The sequence below is a fragment of the Podarcis pityusensis genome (genome assembly GCF_964106645.2).
Source record: "Podarcis pityusensis genome assembly, chromosome: 17".
Classification (NCBI taxonomy): domain Eukaryota; kingdom Metazoa; phylum Chordata; class Lepidosauria; order Squamata; family Lacertidae; genus Podarcis; species Podarcis pityusensis.
In genome coordinates, this window is record NC_138042.1 from 2,780,506 (window position 1) to 2,802,264 (window position 21,759).

The 21,759-nt window shown below is 47.1% G+C and overlaps 1 protein-coding gene across 4 annotated transcripts; it reads left to right on the forward strand.

Annotated features, from left to right (window-relative positions):
- The first annotated feature begins 17 nt into the window (after window positions 1–17).
- TEX28 (testis expressed 28) lies at window positions 18–21,691 on the forward strand. 4 transcript variants are annotated; one of them, XM_080987408.1, is made up of 6 exons: window positions 18–170; window positions 8,113–8,224; window positions 15,732–15,802; window positions 16,608–17,278; window positions 19,980–20,115; window positions 21,245–21,691. In XM_080987408.1, the coding sequence occupies exons 3-6, from the start codon at window positions 15,737–15,739 to the stop codon at window positions 21,557–21,559; spliced, it is 1,188 nt and encodes a 395-aa protein (XP_080843534.1). In that variant the 5' UTR covers window positions 18–170; window positions 8,113–8,224; window positions 15,732–15,736; the 3' UTR covers window positions 21,560–21,691. The 4 variants fall into 4 exon arrangements, with proteins under 4 accessions (XP_080843534.1, XP_080843532.1, XP_080843533.1 ...); XM_080987406.1 differs by lacking the exon at window positions 18–170 and adding an exon at window positions 182–613; XM_080987407.1 differs by lacking the exon at window positions 18–170 and adding an exon at window positions 1,018–1,192.
- Window positions 21,692–21,759: the final 68 nt, after the last annotated feature.

Genomic DNA, 21,759 nt, shown 5'->3' on the forward strand with positions numbered 1-21,759 from the left:
TGACACTCCGCGGGCCAGCCGCGCCAGGCGCCGCCGCCGCCGCCATCAACAGGCTATTCACCCTCCGCCCGCTCCTCCCCCTTATAAGCCCCGCTCCTCCCCCCTCCCCCCTCGAACGTTTGAAATTCCTTGCGCGCCATTATGTCTGACAGAGCGAAGGGCAGATAACGGTGATTGGTCTCTCCGGGCAACCGACTCGGCGCGCCGCAGTTCTAATTGGCCGGTTCTTTCACGGAACGCTCTTCCTCTGATATGATAGGCTGAGCAGCAGGCGGGGCGGGAGTGGGCTGTGCTATATGGGATACGCTTTGCTATCGGCTTCTCAAAACTGCGCCCCTCCTGCCTGCTGTTTGGCTAGATCCTCCGGGAGCCACGCCCCATATTCTATGACCAGGTCCCGCCGTCCGCCCTACGGAAGCCTTTTGCCCCGCCCCTCTTTTGGCGGCCAACGCGCTTTCCTGGTCCCCTCGTGCTTTCCCCTTTATAACGGTCAACGACATAGGGGCCGGCCGCACGCTGATTGACGTGTGTATAGGCCAATGAGAATGCAGCTTCGGCAGATTTAATTTGTAGAAACCTGCCTAATCCTCCCGCCCTCCGAAATCTGCGTGAGGTGAGGGAGGGTCGGGAAGTTTAGGAATTAATGGTCGCTTGCATGATACTTCCAGGTGTTGCTTTCTCTCCTCAGAGGAAGACAGAGCCCCATTCAAGTGCCTTCAAAGGGAACGTGGATGGGCGATAAGGGGTCATTTTTTCCAAGGGGACCAAGCACTCTCTGAAAAATGTATAATAATAATAATAGCAATAAAGGAGAAAGACAAACAAAAAGATAGGCATGGTGTTTCTCTGCTCCTTTATATTTATTATTATTATTATTAAAAAAATATTTATTTGCACCCCACCTTTCTTCCTCACAAGGTTTCAAGGTGGCTTACAGATAAAATATACACCCCAAAAGATACAGACTTCTGAAGGGGAAGGAGGGAGTGATTTTAAAGAAACCCAATACCGGTGAGGATGATTAGTAAGAACACTGCTCATTTATATGGCTCCATCGATAAGACATTTTCCAAAAGGACAGCCATATTAGCCTGTTGCAGCAAAAACACAACCTACAGCCTTGCAGAGCTGTCAAGATCCACAAATTTTCTACAGCTTTCAAGTGGGAACACAGGGAGCTGCCTTGCACCAGGTCAGTTGCCTAACACTGATGGATTTAGCTCAAGGCCGTCCACTCTGACTGGCAGTGCCTCTCCAGGGTTTCAGGCAGGGGTTTCCCTGGCCCAACCTGGAGGTGCCTTTGGGGATTGAAGCTGAGATGTTTTGTATACAAGGCAGATGCTCCTTTAGTCATTAGTTTGCACCAGGCGTCCTATTGGGAAGATCCAGTTCTCTGAGTGCATGTTCTGGAAGTTGGGCAATAGGGGCAGTACAGGATTCCTTTTGCTGTACCGACCTCCCCGCTGCACCAAGGATTCCCTGCCCGAGCTGCTTCAGGTCGTGGCGGATGTTCTCCTGGAGACACCTAGTTTGGTCGTCCTAGGGGATTTTAACATCCATGCCGACACGACCTTACAAGGGGCCGCTCGGGACTTCGTGGAAAGCATGGCCTCCATGGGGCTGTCCCTGAATAAGTCTGGCCCAACCCATAGCTGCGGACATGCCTTGGACCTGGAGTTTACCTCTATGGATGTTGGTGATCTGACACTAAGTAAAAGCGAAACAAAAGAAGTGCCATGGTCAGATCACTTCCTGGTGCAACTGGACTTCTCTGCGACCCATCCCCTCTGCAGGGAGGTGGGACCAATTCGGATGGTCCGCCCCCGCCACTTAATGGATCCAAATGGTTTCCAGAGAGTGGTAGGGGATGCTTTATCCCATGTTGATGGCCGTTCAGCTGATTCCCTGGTGGCCCGCTGGAATGTGGAGTTAACGAGGCCTATTGACTGTTTCCCTTCATGGATCACTGCCTGGCCGTGGCGAAGGGGTTTGAAGAACTCAGAGAAGCTATGAACTATGCCGAGCAGGGCACCCAAGATGAACAGGTCATAGTGGAGAGTTTTGACCAAACGTGATCCACCTGGAGTAGGAACCAGCAAGCCACTCCAGTATCCCTGCCAAGAAAACTCCATGGACAAAGACAGGCATATAAAAGTTATGACGCTGGAAGATGAGCCCCTCAGGTCGGAAGGTGTCCAACATGCTACTGGGGAAGAGCGGAGGACAAGTACAAGTAGATCCAGAGCTGATGAAGCGGCTGGGCCAAAGCCGAAAGGACGCTCAGTTGTGGATATGCATGGAAGCGAAAGGAAAGTCCAATGCTGTAAAGAAAAATATTGCATAGGAACCTGGAATGTAAGAACTATGAACCTGGGTAAGTTGGATGTGGTCAAAAATGAGATGGCAAGAATAAATATTGACATCCTGGGCATCAGTGAGCTAAAATGGACGGGAATGGGCGAATTCAATTCGGATGACTATCATATCTACTACTGTGGGCAAGAAACCCGTAAAAGAAATGGGGTGGCCCTCATAGTCAACAAAAGAGTGGCGAAAGCTGTACTGGGATGCAGTCTCAAAAATGATAGAATGATCTCGATACGAATCCAAGGCAGACCTTTTAACACCACAGTAATCCAAGTTTATGCACCAACTACTGGTGCTGAAGAAACTGAAATTGACCAGTTCTATGAAGACTTACAAGACCTTATAGAAGTGACACCAAAGAAGGATGTTCTTCTCATTATAGGGGATTGGAATGCTAAAGTAGGGAATCAAGAGAGAAAAGGAACAACTGGCAAGTTTGGCCTTGGAGATCAAAACGAAGCAGGGCAAAGGCTAATAGAGTTCTGTCAAGAGAACAAGCTGGTCATCACAAACACGCTTTTCCAACAACACAAGAGACGACTCTACACATGGACATCACCAGATGGGCAACATCGAAATCAGATTGATTATATTCTCTGCAGCCAAAGATGGAGAAGCTCTATACAGTCAGCAAAAACAAGACCTGGAGCTGACTGTGGCTCAGATCATCAGCTGCTTATAGCAAAATTCAAGCTTAAACTGAAGAAAGTAGGAAAAACCACTGGGCTGGTAAGATACAATCTAAACCAAATCCCTTATGAATACACAGTGGAAGTGAGGAACAGGTTTAAGGATTTAGATTTGCTGGACAGAGTGCCTGAAGAACTATGGGTGGAGGCTCGCAACATTATACAGGAGGCAGCAACTAAAACCATCCCAATGAAAAAGAAATGCAAGAAAGCAAAGTGGCTGTCCAACGAGGCCTTCCAAATAGCGGGGGAGAGAAGGCAAGCAAAATGCGAGGGAGATAGTGAAGGATACAGGAAATTGAATGCAGATTTCCAAAGAATAGCAAGGAGAGACAAGAAAGCCTTCTTAAACGAGCAATGCAAAGAAATAGAGGAAAACAACAGAATGGGAAGAACCAGAGATCTGTTCAAGAAAATCGGAAATATGAAAGGAACATTTCGTACAAAGATTACCATAATAAAGGACAAAAGTGGTAAAGACCTAACTGAAGCAGAAGACATCAAGAAGAGGTGGCAAGAATACACAGAGGAATTATACCAGAAAGATATGGATGTCTCGTACACCCCAGGTAGTGTGGTTGCTGACCTTGAGCCAGACATCCTGGAGAGTGAAGTCAAATGGGCCTTAGAAAGCACTGCAAATAACAAGGCCAGTGGAAGTGATGGTATTCCAGCTGAACTGTTTAAAATTTTAAAAGATGATGCTGTTAAGGTGCTACACTCAATATGCCAGCAAGTTTGGAAAACTCAGCAGTGGCCAGAGGATTGGAGAAGATCAGTCTACATCCCAATCCCAAAGAAAGGCAGTGCCAAAGAATGCTCCAACTACCGCACAATTTCACTCATTTCACATGCTAGCAAGGTTATGCTTAAAATTCTACAAGGAAGGCTCAAGCAGTATGTGGACCGAGAACTCCCAGAAGTGCAAGCTGGATTCAGAAAAGGCAGAGGAACCAGAGACCAAATTGCAAACATGCGCTGGATTATGGAGAAAGCTAGAGAGTTCCAGAAAGACATCTACTTCTGCTTCATTGACTATGCAAAAGCCTTTGACTGTGTCGACCACAGCAAACTATGGCAAGTTCTTAAAGAAATGGGAGTGCCGGATCACCTCATCTGTCTCCTGAGAAATCTCTATGTGGGACAAGAAGCTACAGTTAGAACTGGATATGGAACAACTGATTGGTTTAAAATTGGGAAAGGAGTACGGCAAGGCTGTATATTGTCTCCCTGCTTATTTAACTTATATGCAGAATTCATCATGCGAAAGGCTGGGCTGGATGAATCCCAAACCGGAATTAAGATTGCCGGAAGAAATATCAACAACCTCAGATATGCAGATGACACAACCTTGATGGCAGAAAGTGAAGAGGAATTAAAGAACCTTTTAATGAGGGTGAAAGAGGAGAGCGCAAAATATGGTCTGAAGCTCAATATCAAAAAAACTAAGATCATGGCCACTGGGCCCATCACCTCCTGGCAAATAGAAGGGGAAGAAATGGAGGCAGTGAGAGATTTTACTTTCTTGGGCTCCATGATCACTGCAGATGGTGACAGCAGTCACGAAATTAAAAGACGCCTGCTCCTTGGGAGAAAGGTGATGGCAAACCTAGACAACATCTTAAAAAGCAGAGACATCACCTTGCCAACAAAGGTCCGTATAGTAAAAGCCATGGTTTTCCCAGTAGTGATGTATGGAAGTGAGAGCTGGACCATAAAGAAGGCTGATCGCCGAAGAATTGATGCTTTTGAATTATGGTGCTGGAGGAGACTCTTGAGAGTCCCATGGACTGCAAGAAGATCAAACGTATCCATTCTTAAGGAAATCAGCCCTGAGTGCTCACTGGAAGGACAGATCATGAAGCTGAGGCTCCAATACTTTGGCCACCTCATGAGAAGAGAAGACTCCCTGGAGAAGACCCTGATGTTGGGAAAGATGGAGGGCACAAGGAGAAGGGGACGACAGAGAATGAGATGGTTGGATGGTGTTCTTGAAGCTACCAGCATGAGTTTGGCCAAACTGAGGGAGGCAGTGGAGGACAGAAGTGCCTGGCGTGCTCTGGTCCATGGGGTCATGAAGAGTCGGACACGACTAAACGGCTAAACAACAACAACATTGACTGTTTGGCTCCGAAGCGCCCTCTCCGATTGCATGGAGCCCAGACAGCCCCGTGGTTTTCCACGGATCTGAGGGCAATGAAACAATCGTTGAGAAGGCTAGAGCGCCGGTGGCGGATAACTCATTCCGAATCTGACCGGACACAGGTTAGAGCTCAACGTCGAGCCTACCAAGTGGCAATAGCGACGGCGAAGAAGAATTTCTTCACCGCCTCTATTGCATCTGCAGAAAACAGCAGCAGGAGACTTTTTCAGGTGGTTCACAATTTAGCGGAACCACCTGCAACATCGGGGCCCAGTACGGGCCACATGTTCTCCTGCAATGATTTTGCAAAGTTTTTTGCAGATAAAATCGCTCAGATTCGGGAAGAAGTAGACTCCACTGTGGGAGCAGGGCCGGGGTGGGAGAGTGCTAGAGTCCTGTCTAGTCAAGTTGCGTGGGATCAATTCCAATCTGTTACCTCCGAGGATGTGGACAGGCTGCTTGGACGAGTGAAGCCAACCACCTGTCTCCTGGATCCTTGCCCATCCTGGCTTATAAAAGCTAGCCGGGAAGGACTGGGCAATGGGCTTTGTGGGGTGGTGAATGCTTCCCTCCGTGAGGGAGCCTTCCCAGACCCGCTGAAAGAGGCGGTTATTAAACCGCTTCTTAAAAAACCATCTTTAGATGCGGCCACGATGGCCAACTATCGCCCAGTCTCAAATCTTCCATTCTTGGGCAAGGTGATTGAGCGAGTGGTTGCTGAACAACTCCAGGCACGCCTGGAAGAAGCGGACCATTTGGATCCCTTCCAGTCGGGATTCAGGCCTCATCATGGGACTGAAACTGCCTTGGTCGCACTGGTTGATGATCTCCGGCAGGCTAGGGACAAAGGTGAGAGCTGTTTCCTAGTTCTGCTGGATCTCTCAGCGGTGTTTGATACCATCGACCATAACATCCTTCTGGACCGTCTTGAGGGGCTGGGAGCTGGGGGCACTGTCATACAGTGGTTCCGCTCCTTCCTCCTGGGCCGTGTTCAGAAAGTGGTGGGGGGGATGAGTGTTCAGACCCCTGGGCTCTCACTTGTGGGGTGCCTCAGGGTTCTGTCCTCTCCCCCATGCTTTTCAACATTTACATGCAGCCGCTGGGAGAGATCATCAGGAGGTTTGGGCTGGGTGTTCATCAGTATGCAGATGATACCCAGCTCTACCTCTCTTTTAAATCAGAACCAGTGAAGGCGGTGAAGGTCTTGTGTGAGTGTCTGGAGGCGGTTGGAGGATGGATGGCGGCTAACAGATTGAGGTTGAATCCTGACAAGACAGAAGTACTGTTTTTGGGGGACAGGAGGCGGGCAGGTGTGGAGGATTCCCTGGTCCTGAATGGGGTAACTGTACCCCTGAAGGACCAGGTGTGCAGCCTGGGAGTCATTTTGGACTCACAGCTGTCCATGGAGGCACAGGTCAAATCTGTGTCCAGGGCAGCTGTTTACCAGCTCCATCTAGTACGTAGGCTGAGACCCTATCTGCCTGTGGACTGTCTCGCCAGAGTGGTGCATGCTCTGGTTATCTCCCGCTTGGACTACTGCAATGCGCTCTACGTGGGGCTACCTTTGAAGGTGACTCGGAAACTACAACTAATCCAGAATGCGGCAGCTAGACTGGTGACTGGGAGCAGCCGCCGAGACCATATAACACCGGTCTTGAAAGACCTACATTGGCTCCCAGTACATTTCCGAGCACAATTCAAAGTGTTGGTGCTGACCTTTAAAGCCCAAAACGGCCTCGGTCCAGTATACCTGAAGGAGCGTCTCCACCCCCATCATTCTGCCCGGACGCTGAGGTCCAGCACCGAGGGCCTTCTGGCGGTTCCCTCATTGCGAGAAGCAAAGCTACAGGGAACCAGGCAGAGGGCCTTCTCGGTAGTGGCGCCTGCTCTGTGGAACGCCCTTCCAGCAGATGTCAAAGCGATAAACAACTACCTGACATTCAGAAGACATCTTAAGGCAGCCCTGTTCAGGGAAGTTTTTAACGTGTGATATTTTAGTGTATTTTTGGTTTCTATGGAAGCGGCCCAGAGTGGCTGGGGAGGCCCAGCCAGATGGGCGGGGTATAAATAATAAATTATTATTATTATTATTATTATTATTATTATTATTTACTGAGCAAGGACCTCTTACCTTTTACACACACACACACACACACACACACACACACACACACATATTATTCACCACCTTGTTTGTTCTTGCTTAAATCTGTTTCCTGTAAAATGCTGCAAAGTATTGTTTTCAACCCCCTGGGTCTTTTCAACAATATTGTGAAGCTAAGTTTTGCAAGAGATGACGTATGCTACTACAGCACAGCAGTACAGTGCATCTTGCAAAATCCTGCTTCCAATATAAAAAAATATAAATTTTCAAAATTACAAATAAAAGCAAGGCTCTTGTCCAGGGGAAATGTAGTCAATAGAACTTAAGTTTGTCCCAGCAAAATCATGCTTTCATTTCCCTCCCAGCAGCAGACAATAATGAGAAGGACAGGGCAGCAAGATGTCTGGCCATGGCTAATTTTCACTACACATTACTGAGGGGGTGGGGAGAAACTCAACGTGGGGCTCTAGTTTTCTGTCTTAACATCTAGTTCTGCTCTAAAAATCTCTCTCTCTCTTTCCCCCTGCCTTCCATGCATATGCTCAAACCTTCCTCAGTTTTTTTCTGTCCTTTCACTACCTCTTACTGTTATGAAGCAAATTATCCAGAAAGGTAACAGTTGAGAATGTGCTGTTTTTTATTGACTTGCTGGATGTGCATTGTGAATAGCAGATATAGTACATATAAAACAGGAAGATGGTTGCGAGTAGAATTAATATCACAACAGGAACTTTAGGCAAAAGCATTTATGTGACACCCCGTTGCATTTCTGTAGGCAAAACTAATTCTATGTCAATACCTTCTGGTAGGAAACAGCCAGGAAACATTTACTACGCAACAGGGCCCTGGAATGTCAGGCATGAGAGAAGAAAGCCAAGTAGGGTAGGAGCCAGGTACAGGAGTAGGTGTCAACAGGTTCAGGTAAGACAAGTACTATTTGGTCCACATATAATTGCCAGGAAGCTTTTGAGCCTAGTTAATACAAGAGTAGTTTAAAAATCAAGTACCATGGCTTAGGGTTGGGGGAAAGGGTAAATTGGACAGGTCAAAGCCTGTGAATGTTAGCATTTATGTCATAACTGGAAACAAGAAGTCAAAAAGTTAATGTTTGAGAGACACCTTTGCTCTTTTAAACCCTCACTTTTCATAATTCCATTATCCCTTCCACCAATCAAAAGGCAGAAAGCAGTATTTGTTGGCAAAGGTACTCTTCACAGCTCACAGGGGACCTACTACTTAACTACTAGATTTATCTATGCCACTTTTCCTGGGCGAAGGAGCCTACAAACACAGAAAACATGGTCACTGATTCTTAACCCAATGCACCCCTATTTGGCTTAAGAAAGGAGACATAATCAAGTTATGAGGAACTATCCTGGGATAGCTCAGTCAGTAGAGCATGAGACTCTTAACTCAGGGTCGTGGTTTTGAGCCCCACATTGAGCAAAAGATTCATGCATTGCAGAGGGATGGACTAGATGACCCTCATGGTCCCTTCCAAGCCTATGATTCTACAAAGTTGTTTATACATGCAGATATGACTGGCAAGCCAACTGGGCCAGATTTACGGTAATCTGTATATCATTCGTTGTGTGTTCCCAAAGTACACTTTCCCCCTTACACTGGAAGAGGACTTTTACAATGACTTTTTCTTCCTACTTGCTCCAGTGAGCAGGGCTATGCAAGTTAGCCTTGGGATAACCTTCCAGCGCGGGAGTGTGCCTCTGCTCAGTTCTGGTCTTCCTGAGCTCAAAGTGACAAAGTGTTGACAGAGCTCTACCAAACTTTCTATAAAAAACCCTCTCTTTTCAATTGACAGGAGGCTATTTAGGCTGGGAAGAGGGAGGTGGGAAAGAGGAAGGTTAGATGTTCACAAACAGGCTACTGCAAAGCTGTCAATCATATAACATTTCAGATCCATTTCAGTCTGGGTTCCATCCTGGTTTCGGGACTGAGACGGCTCTGGTCGCCCTAACAGATGATATCTGTAGACAACTGGATCGAGGCGGGTCGGGACTGCTGATTCTCTTAGATTTGTCAGCAGCCTTTGACATCGTCGATCATGATCTTCTGGACCACCGCCTCACCGACGTGGGAATACAGGGCATAGCCTGAAAATAGCTGTGCTCCTTTATCTCTGGTCGGGGACAGAGGGTGGTGCTAGGGAGGGAGATGTCATTGCACCACTCCTTGGTGTGTGGAGTACCACAGGGCACAATCCTCTCCCCGATGCTTTTTAACATCTTTATGTGCCCCCTTGCCCAGATTGTCTGGAGCTTTGGGCTGGGTTGTCACCAATATGCTGATGACACTCAGCTCTATTTGCTGATGGATGGTCACACGACTCGGCCCCGGACACACTGACCAGATGCTTGGAAGCTGTGGCTGGATGGTTTCGTGGGAGCCGATTGAAACTAAATCCTTCAAAGCCAGAGGTCCTCTGGCTGGGTCGGGATGGCATAGGGATGAGGGACCAACTCCCTTCTCTTGTGTCATTGCCTTCTGTTAAGAGTTTAGGTGTAATCCTTGACACCTCCCTTTCCATGGAGGTGCAGGTTACAGCAACAGCCAAGGCAACATTTTTCCACCTTCGCCGCATCAAGCAGTTGGTCCGTTACCTTTCCCGCCCCGATCTGGCCACAGTGATCCATGTGACGGTCACCTCCAGGCTTGACTACTGTAATTCACTCTACGCGGGGCTGCCCTTGAAGCTGTCCCAGAAACTCCAGCGGGTGCAGAATGCTGCAGTGAGGCTCCTCACGGGGTCTCTGCCATGGGAGCATATTCACCCAGTGCTTTTCCAGCTGCACTGGCTCCCGGTGGAGTACAGGGTCAGATTTAAGGTGCTGGTTTTGACCTTTAAAGCCCTTTGTGGCTTAGGGCCCTCATATTTATGGGACCGCCTCTCCTGATATGCCCCACGGAGGACCTTAAATAGCAACATCCTAGAGGTCCCGGGCACTAAGGAAGTCAGATTAGCCTCAACCAGAGCCAGGGCCTTTTCAACACTGGCTCTGGCCTGGTGGAACACTCTGTCTCATGAGTCCAGGGCCCTGCAGGATCTGATTTCTTTCCGCAGGGCCTGTAATACAGAGTTATTTCATCTGGCTTTTGGCTTGGAATCAGTTTGATTCCCTCCCCCTCTTTCTTTCTTTTTTCCTTTCTCCTTCTGTGTTGGAACTCGTATTTGGGGACTTCCCTGGCTTTTTTCTGGCCCACGTAGGACCTGTCTGGTTAGTTAGCCTTGGTGAAGACTTGACGTTTTCATCCCCAAAACATTTTTGATTTGAGTTTCCACTGAAATGAGGCTGCATCTTAAAGTTTTAATGTTGTATTTTAATCTTGTTTTTTAAGCTGTATTTCAACCAATTGTTTTTATATTTGGTGTTAGCCACCCTGAGCCTGGTCTTGGCTGGGGAGGGCGGGGTATAAATTATTATTATTATTATTATTATTATTATTATTATTATTATTATTATTACAAGTGTAGCAGCAGCAGTGTTCTCCCCACAAGTAGAAGACAAACCTGTGCTGTCAATAAATTGTTTGGGGAAACTCTTGGAGATGGATATCAGGTAGATACAAGTGGGCACAGAGAGCAAACTTTGTGGTGGTGGTACTGTCTCCTCAATAACCAGGGACCTAGCCAAACCCAAGGAGGAATACTCAGATGGTAATAAGCCCAAGCTTGTGCAAGTACTTAACCACCCTGCCTGCAAAACATAAAGCTCCTGAGATCAAGGCAGAAGGATGGGGGCAGGCTAGCATCAATCAGTGGGGATTGCTGCCACCCAGCCTGTTGATGGGAAATCCCTACAACCCAAGTTTTGCTGATAGATCTGGAAGATTCTTATTAAGGTCCTAGCACAGGGGAAGGCACACAGCCATCCACCAAGAGAGTCCATGGTGCACAACTAAAAAACCAGTTTAAAACAACCTTCTAAAACAGTTTAAAATTCCTAAAAGCAATTACCTACACTCAAACTAATCATAACAGAGTTGCTAGGGTCAGAATTTTCAGCCATCAATTGGCCAAGTAAACAGGAATCATTTTAAATATATCCTAAAAGTTCACAGTGAGGAGACTGATTCACCTCCTTTGGGAGGGCCTTCCACTTTTTTTTTTTTTTTTAAATTGCAGGGCACTTGTAAGAGTGGTGATATTCCAGTGCTAACATATAGCCACACTTGTACAACTGGCAATTGCAGACACAACATGTCTTCATGTGCTGGTTTTAACCTTTAAAGCCCTATACAGCCTAGGACCCTCGTACCTACGGGACCGCCTCTCCTGGTATGCCCCACAGAGGAACCTACGGTCTGCAAATAAAAACATCCTGAAGGTCCCAGGCCTCAGAGAGGTTAGGCTGGCCTCAACTAGAGCCAGGGCTTTCTCGGCTGCGGCTCCAATCTGGTGGAACGCTCTGTCACAAGAGACTAGGGCCCTGCGGGACCTGACATCTTTCCGCAAGGCCTGCAAGACAGAGTTGTTCCACCAGGCCTTTGGTCAGGGCCCAGCCTGACTCCCTCCTCTGGCAACCTGCACAGAACTTTGCTTAACGGTTGCCATTAATTTGATTTTAATTAATTTTTATACTGAAATGTTTTAGAATGTTGGATTATTTGATTGTTTGATTATTTGATTGTTGTTAGCCGCCCTGAGCCCGGCTTTGGCTGGGGAGGGCGGGATATAAATAAAATTTATTATTATTATTATCAAAAAAGCAAGATGAACCATTGTCATGAATAGTTTCTCTTCACAAGCATCCTGTGCCATGGTTCCACAGTCACAACCTTCATTCCCCAGTCATTTTGAAGCAAACATGATGAGTAAGTTGCTTATTCTCTAGTGATCCTCAGCAGTGGTGATTTGGCCTCTGATGGCTATGGCATCGGAGGTTATGGTGGCAGCATCCAAGTGTTTGATTATAAAGGGATATAGATGCTTAAGAGGAAGCAAAAGATCAGAGAATTCCACAAGGGGGGGGGCGGAAAGAACCCAGCATTCCATTACCTTGTTTGGCCAGCTCAGCAGCAGCTGCAAGGGCTTCATGGACTGTAGCACATGCTTCAATAACTGTAACCTGGTCAGCATCGCTCTTATGCACAACCTATAAAAGACACTGATAAGAAGCACCCCATATGCAGAAAATGACTGGCCAACTAACATAATAAAACATCAACCTATAGCAACCTTTGGCCCTCAAGATATTGCTTGACTACAACTTCCATCATGTCTAACAATTGACCATGCTGGCCAGGAAGTTGGAGTCCAAAATACAAATGGCTAATTCAGGCTGCTGCTGTTCTCTAGTGGAAAGTAAGAGGCCCATGTGAACTAAGAAAATGGAGGAGGCCTGTTCAGCATCAGATATCGCCCTCAAAAAGTGGGCTGTAAGTGGAGAGCAATCTGCACTTTATTCTTATACTACAGTAGATACTGTAGATCAGGGGTGTCAAACTCAAATTCATCGGGGGCCGTGGCGCCGCTAGAGGGCAGACGTTCTCTGGCTTGTAGGCTGCCGCGCATGCGCTGAAGAGGCGGCTTTCTTGTGTAAAAAAAACAAACCGAGAATAAAAGGTGAAGGCTGGCGGCCGGCAGCGGCTACACGGGCCTTGTGTTTGACACCCGTGCTGTAGATACTGAACCAAAAAAAAAAAAAAAAAAAAAAAAAGAATTACTGTATGCACACTTGTGCACAAAGCTGGGTTACCAAGATGATAAATCATAAGTGGTTATTAATATAAACCTTTTCACTTGCTTTAATAACAAAATGTCCTGGTGCTGCAAATCTCTGCTTCCTAGGGAGATTTTGAGCAGAAACCCAAGGCAACTTTTGAGAAAGCAAAATGTAATGTAATTGAATTGAATGAACTCAAGTCACATAGTTTTTGTTTCTCCGCCCCCCCCCCCCAACCCTCATTTATGATACCTACTTCAATATCTGCCTGAAGACAGTCTCTCTATTATTCTGGTGGAGCTAGACTTTATGTCTGCAGCTGGAAACTGGTGAAACATGACTTCTAGGCAGATTACTTGGGAACAGCTTATGGCTGTGCAATACCTCAGGCCTATTTTAGCAATTTCGTGGCTATATGGCCAGCTAATATCAGTCATCTGCCATCTAGTGGTAGATACATGTATGACTCAATGATGCAAGTACTTACCAGTATGTACGGTACTTTTTTTTTTTGGCATGACGTATCAGAAATTTTGGCCTTTGTCCAAAGAGACTGATTTATGTTACAGCCTTGGCTCTAGTATATAGGTCATAATGACAACCAATTAGTCTGGGCCTAGCATTCACTAAGTTTTTTGGCATTTCATAATATCTGTTAACATTCCAAATCTGCCACATTCCAAGTATTTTATGTAATCAGAATGATGCACAAGCATTATTGCGGCAAGGATTCAGTGAGAGCAAATTCACCATGCGTTGGTTCAATTCACAATCTTTTCCAACCTCCATGAGTGTAATTAATTAAAAGTCTAGTTTTGTTCCAGAAGTGCATCCTCCTTAAATTGAATCTCTGTGTGGGGGAATAAGTGCATCCTTCACATAAGTAAAACACGTGGCTGTAGTATAATAAAGAAACACTACCACAAACAGGCCTAACTAGTGTTGTCAACAGGGAGAGATGAAACTTTTAAACACAGAGAAAATAAGTCACATTACCTAGTTCACATCTTCAGTGAGATAGTATGTCACAGGTGGAATAACCAATACAGCCCTCTCTGCCTTTCTTAACACCTGAGGAGGCAGACTTTCAGATATTTGGGGCCTCCGTTAATTAGGACTTTATCCTTCTATCCCTAGTGGTTACAGAAGTTGGCAAATCACTTTGACTGTTTGGGGTTGAGGTGCTGGCTCATTACCCCTCACACCCACCTCTAAATGTCCTCCAAGACATCTATTTGCTTAATATATATGCAACCCCTACTCAAAGGAGATCTTAAAGGTAAAGGTAAAGGTACCCCTGCCCGTACGGGCCAGTCTTGCCAGACTCTAGGGTTGTGCGCTCATCTCACTCTATAGGCCGGGAGCCAGCGCTGTCCGCAGACACTTCTGGGTCACGTGGCCAGCGTGACAAGCTGCATCTGGCGAGCCAGTGCAGCACACGGAACGCCGTTTACCTTCCTGCTGGTAAGCGTTCCCTATTTATCTACTTGCACCCGGGGGTGCTTTCGAACTGCTGGGTTGGCAGGCGCTGGGACCGAACGACGAGAGCGCACCCCGCCACGGGGATTCGAACCGCCGACCATGCGATTGGCAAGTCCTAGGCACTGAGGTTTTACCCACAGCGCCACCCGCGGAGATCTTACCATGAGGCAAATGAGGTGTTTGCCTCAGGCAGAAAGCTGAAGGACATACAACTCTAACACATAAAGCACAATGCACCAGGAAATTCTCTTGTAGAAAAGTCTTGTTGGCAGAGCTCTAGGATTGATTAGTGGGAAGGGGAAACTGCATTATATGAAGTCAGGTGTGCGGAATCTGTTGTACACTAGGTGTTGTTGGATTACAACTGCCATCACCCCTGACCATTGGTCATGCTGACTGGGGGAGCTGATGGGAGTTGGAGTCCACAACATCTGAAAGGCCACAGGTGCACCATCCCTGTATTAAGAGGATTGAACTTGTTCACATTTCAATCACAAACAGTGGCCAGGCTGTGCCACCTGCCCACCCACCCACGCAGGAGGAGCCCAGGCAACCAACACAGCCCTTGGCAGATGAATTTTCCCAGCACTGGCCAGCCGGTCATTCAGTGAGGGGAGGCCAGGACAGGCTGGGCTCCTGGGCCCAAAGACCCCCAGTGACAGGCATGGTGGGGATCCTTGCTTGGAGGCTACCTGGCTCACACCCCCTCAAAATCATGCATTCAGGGCCCCCTGGTCCTCCCCAAAGTGTTCCTGATCACAAACATTTTTGGGGGGAGGGGAAAATTCTAGAATATATTATTATGCTTTTAATGTGTTTGTTTGTAAGCTTTTGATACTTAACAAATGGGATGGGAAATGTCTAATATTCATTTAATAATTAAGGATAATGATGATGATGATGATGACAATGTTGATAAAGACTTGGAGTAATGGAGATGAAGGTGGACACATACTGTCCCTTGCGTAGTGTCTCTTGGGGCCCTTAGCTTGGGTCCAGGATGAGATAGAATCACAGAATCGTAGAGTTGGAAGGGACCCCAAGGAACATCTAGTCCAACCTGCAATGCAGGAATCTCAGCTAAAGCATCTGTGACAGATGACCATCCAACCTCTGCTTAAAAACCTCCAAGGAAGGAGAGTCCACAAGGGAGACCGTTCCACTGTGGAACAACTCTTACTGTCAGAAAGTTTTTTCGCATGTTTAGTTGGAATTTCATTTCTTGAATGAATTGCTCTTTGATGCACATGCCTGTCTCCTTACAGCACCCATGGTGGATCTCTGTAATTCAACCAAGGGAGAATCCTTTCAGCAAGCAGAAGACTCTGCCAGTTCAGTGAGTGACCAAAAGATACAGCCTCATTTCCCCCAGGGCATGTGGCTCTCTTGGGGAGACTCTTAAAAGCCCCAGCCCATGTTCCACACATTAACTGCCCACTATCTGTGGTTATTGGTTCCAGGAGCTGCACCTGCCATGGCTTTAGGGGAGAAAACATTATGATGTCACTGTGTGCACAGAGACCCATGACAGGAGAAGTCAGGAAACATTTCTCTCTCATGCCTTACCAATGCAGTCAGCAGGGACCAAAGGAAGGCTTTGCCCCTCAAGTCCTGCTCACTCACTAAACCTGGGTCCCTCCCCAATGCCAATGAAGAATAAGTGCCTAATCCCATTGTGGGGAGAGGCAGGTAGTGAGGATGGAAGATGGTGAATATAATTTCAATAGGAACTGTGATGTTAGTCCTGCTTAGCTTGAATTAAGGAGTCAGGAACAACCTGAGTGACTGTTTAGCCTACAAGGAGTGCTTGCCAAGTCAGCTGTCTCTTGTTCAGCACCCCAGTCCTTCATCCCAAGTGACTGGAGCAGTATCATGTACATTCAAATATTATTGCCCAATTTATTTTTAATCGTATTGTTAAATTTATGATTAAAATTGTAAATGGTATCAGTCCTTAGAGGAAGCACAGCAGAGTGCTTTGTGGGATAGATAAAAAGATCAATAATGGCCATGGCAGAATGCATTCTAGATGAAGTATAATTCAGTGTCTTGTGATGTAGCTAGTGGGGACCCAGCATGAATTCATAGCTGATGTCATTGGCTCTTTCTCTGATCATCTTCCCACCTCGTCCCTGTGGTAGGTGGAGCCCCCTCGGCCCCGCAGTGTCTCTGTTGTTTCTACCACTTCCCAATTAAGCAGCCGCAACCCAAAGGATGTCCTACGCCATCGCATATTCCACTTATCTGAGATGCTGCGGGTGGAGAAAGCCAATCGGGATGACAATACCTCATGCTATGTGGAGCTGGTGGGCAAGGCAGACAGAGAGAAAGCACCTTCCATCCGGCAGGCCTTTGAACGTATCAACCAGCGCTCCTCAGCCAATATTGCCCAACTAGAACAGCGTCTGCAGGATTCCTGGGCTCAGCTGAAGAAGTTGGAACAGAGGATTTTTACAAGCCAGGACAGCAGCAGCAGTGCTACTCCTGCCCAGCAGCAGCTCACCACTCCCAGGAACAGCATGTCTCACCAGCCATCCTTCAGCATACCCAGAAGCCGCACTTCAGAAACTTGCACTGTTGAGGAACTCCTTCCTTCCATCTCGGAGAGCAAAGAAAACAGGTCTGCTCAAGAGGCTTCCTCAAAGCAAATCCTTGAGGAAGAGATCAAGCAGAGGGTTCAAGAGTTGAAAGCTCAGCTGCTTGATCTTAGAGAAGACCACAAGGTCCTGGAGGATGAGTGGCACAAGCTGGATGAGTCATGGAAGGCTGACAAACAGCAGATGATGGAACTGCTGCAGGAGGAGAAGAAGAGGTGGGCACCCACATTAATGAGGGCAGTTGGCTCCAGTATCCCATCTCCTGACACCCCATTCTCAGGTTTGATGTTTCCTGGTCTCCTGTCTCCTTGTCCCCCTGCTCAGTCTCACAGGTTCAGAGCCTGTGGCTCAAGATCTTCAATGCTCTGCTGTTAGGGCCAGAATCTAGAGTTGTGTGCCAAGGCCCCATGACCCCACAGTTCTCTAGGGAAATGACACAGGACAACAGCATACAATGGTACCTCGGGTTAAGAACTTAATTGGTTCTGGAGGTCTGTTCTTAACCTGAAATTGTTCTTATCTTGAGGTACCACTTTAGCTAATGGGGCCTCCCGCCACCGCCGCACAATTTCTGTTCTCATCCTGAAGCAAAGTTCTTAACCCGAGGTACTATTTCTGGGTTAGCTGAGTCTGTAACCTGAAGCGTCTGTAACCTGAAGCATCTGTAATCCGAGGTACCACTGTATTGGGTTTTTGCCTTGAACAATTTTGCCTGTAACAATTGGTTACAGTAAAGAATGGTTTGGCATAAGCATTGGGTAAAGCCGTTACTATTCCACTCCAGTGCATCTGCTGGAAGTGCATCAAAGGATAAATCACATCTTGGGGAGGGGGGAAATGCCCTTTGACCTATATCAAATAGGGGTACCCCCCCACAGGGCCCCCTTTGGAAGAGTGGTGAGGCCCCCGCCCCTGCCTAGGTGTCAGACAGAACCATTCCTCCTGGATCCTTTTAACAGGATACCCTTTCCCAAAGGGGGCAGGCAGAGGCTACAACCTCCCCTCCAGCCAAGATCTAGGCTTACCCAATTCCTAACCGCCTTACAAAGTTGTGATTTGCTATGAGAAAGGTGAGAACCAGATGGTGAGTGCCAATTTGCCAAATGGAAAAATTCCTGCCCAGCCCTGAATATGGTGGCCGGCTTGGTCCATAGCAAGGTGAAAGCACAAGTAAAAGCAATCAAATTAAGGGGTGGGGATCCAACAAAAAAGGCAGGGAAGACTTCTGGGCAGGCCGCAATTTAACACCCCCTGGGAGTGGGCCCAAGCATTCCCATTGGCTGGTTGAGCCCACCACCAGGGGAATGCCCATCCAAGGACTGCTGGTATTGGCCAATAGCTGGGAGCCAGGCGATCGAGCCTGCCATTCACTGGATCATTTGCATGGTCTGAGGCCTGGCCACAAGACTGCCCACCAAGGAATGTGATCAGACTTCTATTACTGGATACATGGGCTTTTGGAACTGTGTGCCACACTCCCTTTTCCATCTGCATTAACACCAGGGCCAGCACATTGTTGGGCACATGCAGAGGTCCACACTCCTGCAGGTGGCCCACTGCCCATGCTCTGGAGCAGCCTGCTCATGCTCCTCCTAGTTATTTCTGCTTGTGCATCTTGTCCTTTCCAAACATGCCAGCACTGACAAGAGTGAGGTGATGGAGAAGCAACCTCCATTTCCCTTGTGCTCTGCCTCTGGGTAGTTGTGTGGATGGGAAACAGAGGGAGAGGGCAAAGAACTGGACAGTGATGCTTTGGAGAGGGGTGCATTGAGTGTGAATTGGCCCCCACAAAAAAAACCCTGGAACTAGCGCTGATTCACACAGAGGCACAGAAGCAAATCCCTTTCCCCCCATAGCTTATACTGTACCTATACCATGGTACAGGATCTAGCTTGCCAATTCCTTCTGATCTCCATGCTTTTTCTGCTGCAGTTACATTACATGGGAACCAAGGTCCCAATTTTCTTGTAATAAGGAAAAGGGAAGAGCTATCATGTCCTTAGAAATGAAGGAATTCTGAATGTCTTCAGTTCAAAGAAGAGAGACCTAGCCTCCACAAAGGGGCACATTTTTAGAGCAATGGACATTCTGAAAGCACATTAATGGCAGCTGATGCAAATGTGCCTATTTTCCTCCAAGCTTAAGCTCTGGGTGGGGAAAATGTTCGGCAAGTCTGAAGCAGAAACACAATATTGTTTGGCTGTGCCAGTGATGTCTCAAAAAAGTTTTTAAAAAATAAGGTAATGAACAAACTGCTTATGCAACACTTTTTAAAAAATAGAAAAGTAGACAATCCATCTGATGCATAGGATGAGGGGCAAGGCTGATGGCTGAGCTAGCATTTGATTTGCTAGTAAACACATTTGTCATTTCAAATAGAATGGCAGTGTTATAGAAGAGTTTGCTTTGATAACCGCCCCCCCCCCCGACAATTCCACTTCAGCAGTGAGCAACCTGCCTGGTATTTTTTCTATACTCTATAGAATACTTAGCATAACAGCAAATTCAACACAGCCAGGATCACATTTTCCCCAGTACCAATTCTTGGGTGTCAAACTATCCTGGCAACAAGCTCACGTGGGGCCTGATCTTCAAGGACACCCAGAAGTGTTTCTTCTCACTCTTCTTTGGTTCAGCGCCCTAATATTTACCACACACTACTTGGTGCCCTTGAGTCTGCTGGGTAATCATGGCCATCTCTCTTTCACTGCTCACCTGTGTCTTGTCACTGGAAGTGTCAAATGAGGGAACAGAGCCAACTCAATCATAATCCATTTACCAGCAGTGTTTTAAGCTCAGGCTGTAATAAGATCAGCCAGCTGGCTTGGGGTGTGTGTGCAAAGAGGGAAGCAAGGGATAAAGGACCAGACTGCATAACTTCACTCCGCCCTCCTTGACTGTGCCACCCTTCTCCAGGTACTACCATCTCGAAGTGCAGGTGAATGATGTGATACAGATAAATCTCAATGAGATCACCAACCTCAAACATGACCTGGCATGCACGGAGGAGAAAATGGTCTATCAGTCTTATGAGAGGTCCCGGGACATCTGGGTAAGGAGCTCCCATGTCTAGGAGCCCAAGATGTATGCATGGCACTATTATGCATGGCAGCGAGTAGGACAGTGGAGTGATCCTCGTGTTATTGGCCATGACAGAATGTGTGGATGCAGAGGCAATGAGGTATATCACATTATGGGGTAGGCCATAACAGTCGGCTTTAGATGCAGCAGTGTGTTTCCAGAGGGATGTCATGTATTGCCTATGTCAAAGTAGAATGCTAGGAAGCTCAGAGGATTCAGGTCAATATTAATTATATAGCTTAGCATATTGGAGGGTGGGGTGGCATTGACCTTTTTGTAGAGTGATACCCAAGGTGGGTGGGTGTGTACTGATTCAAGCTGGCCAGTGGATGGTTTTATTACCCATATGCTGATACGTTCCTTATTGGCAAGTATTTCACTTGCATATATTGCAACACCATTAACAAAATTATACAGTGGGGAATGCTCCCATTCAGGATGTTCCATTTCAGTCCCCTTCCCAATCACAGGAGCCAGCTCCTAGGGGCTGTGGGGGCTTTGGCTCCCACAATAAAATATTTGAGGGGGCTGGGCCCCCACAAAGTTGATGTGCATTCCCATTAAAATGGTCTGCATGCACTGCCTCATGTGATTGATTATGCAGGGTGGGGCTTACCTAGATCCCCACAATATTTTATTCAAGTTGGCACCCCTGTTCCCAATGATTTTCTTTTCTCCCTCTTCCCAATGATTTTCTGTTTCCCATCTCTCAGTAAGCACTCTATTGCTACAGAATGTGCTTGAACTCCATTGGGCTGTTTTGCCCCCCTCCCCAATTTATGTTCACCAAATATTTTTGTGTACTACTTCTGCACACCTTGGGGTCTCCCTGAGCTTGCTGATGCCTCCCTTTTGTATGAGCATTGTGCCACTTGACTACCTAAGAACTGGCACTTGGCAAACTGAGATTGCTAACAGGATATAAGATAGGACCATCAAAGAACAGCATTATAATTTAAGAATTGCACATTCCAGGCGAGAAATAAGGGTGTGGGAACCCAAACAGATTTATCTGAGGGAAAGACCAGCCATTGTGGGGACAGGTGGTCTAGAACCTGATCTGATCTGGACCTCATACCTTCTCCTTTTACCCCTGCCAGGAGGTGCTGGACTCCTACCAGACCCGGCTGGCCAAACTCGAAATGCAGCAGCAAACCCAGCAACAGGAGGCCATGGAGCTGCCCCAGGCCAGTGTGTATAAACTTTATGGACAGCTCATAAACCTGCTGCTGACCATTGCCACCATTCTCTTGGTGTGTGTTTCTACTATTTCAGCCTGTTCCCTTCCTCTCCTGCGCACTCGCTGGCGTGCCCTGGCCACTCTGCTTGTGATTGTCATCATAAGCGCTGCCTGGAAGTACTTGCCCGTCATTCGTCAACAGGAATGGAGAACATGGCTTCCCTCTGCCTGGTAGACAGAGAACAAAATGGCACACAAATTTCCTTATCCATCCTGATGCTCTCCAACACTCCCTACTCTCAATGCTTATTTAACTACTTGTTTGTTTGTTTGTTTGTTTATTTATTAATTAAAAATTAAGAGCCTATTCCCCTGTGCTTTCTGACGTGTCTATTTCTCCCTGTGGCTATGCCAAGCTATATGTGATAGTTAACT

Excerpts from the sequence above, each read along its gene's own strand:
- TEX28 (XM_080987405.1), top strand. The coding sequence starts at position 12,046 with ATGAATAGTTTCTCTTCACAAGCATCCTGTGCCATGGTTCCACAGTCA. Across the intron at positions 12,134-15,731 it reads TTTTGAAGCAAACATGATGA|CACCCATGGTGGATCTCTGT; the intron begins GTAAGTTGCTTA and ends GTCTCCTTACAG. Across the intron at positions 17,279-19,979 it reads CTGCAGGAGGAGAAGAAGAG|GTACTACCATCTCGAAGTGC; the intron begins GTGGGCACCCAC and ends ACCCTTCTCCAG.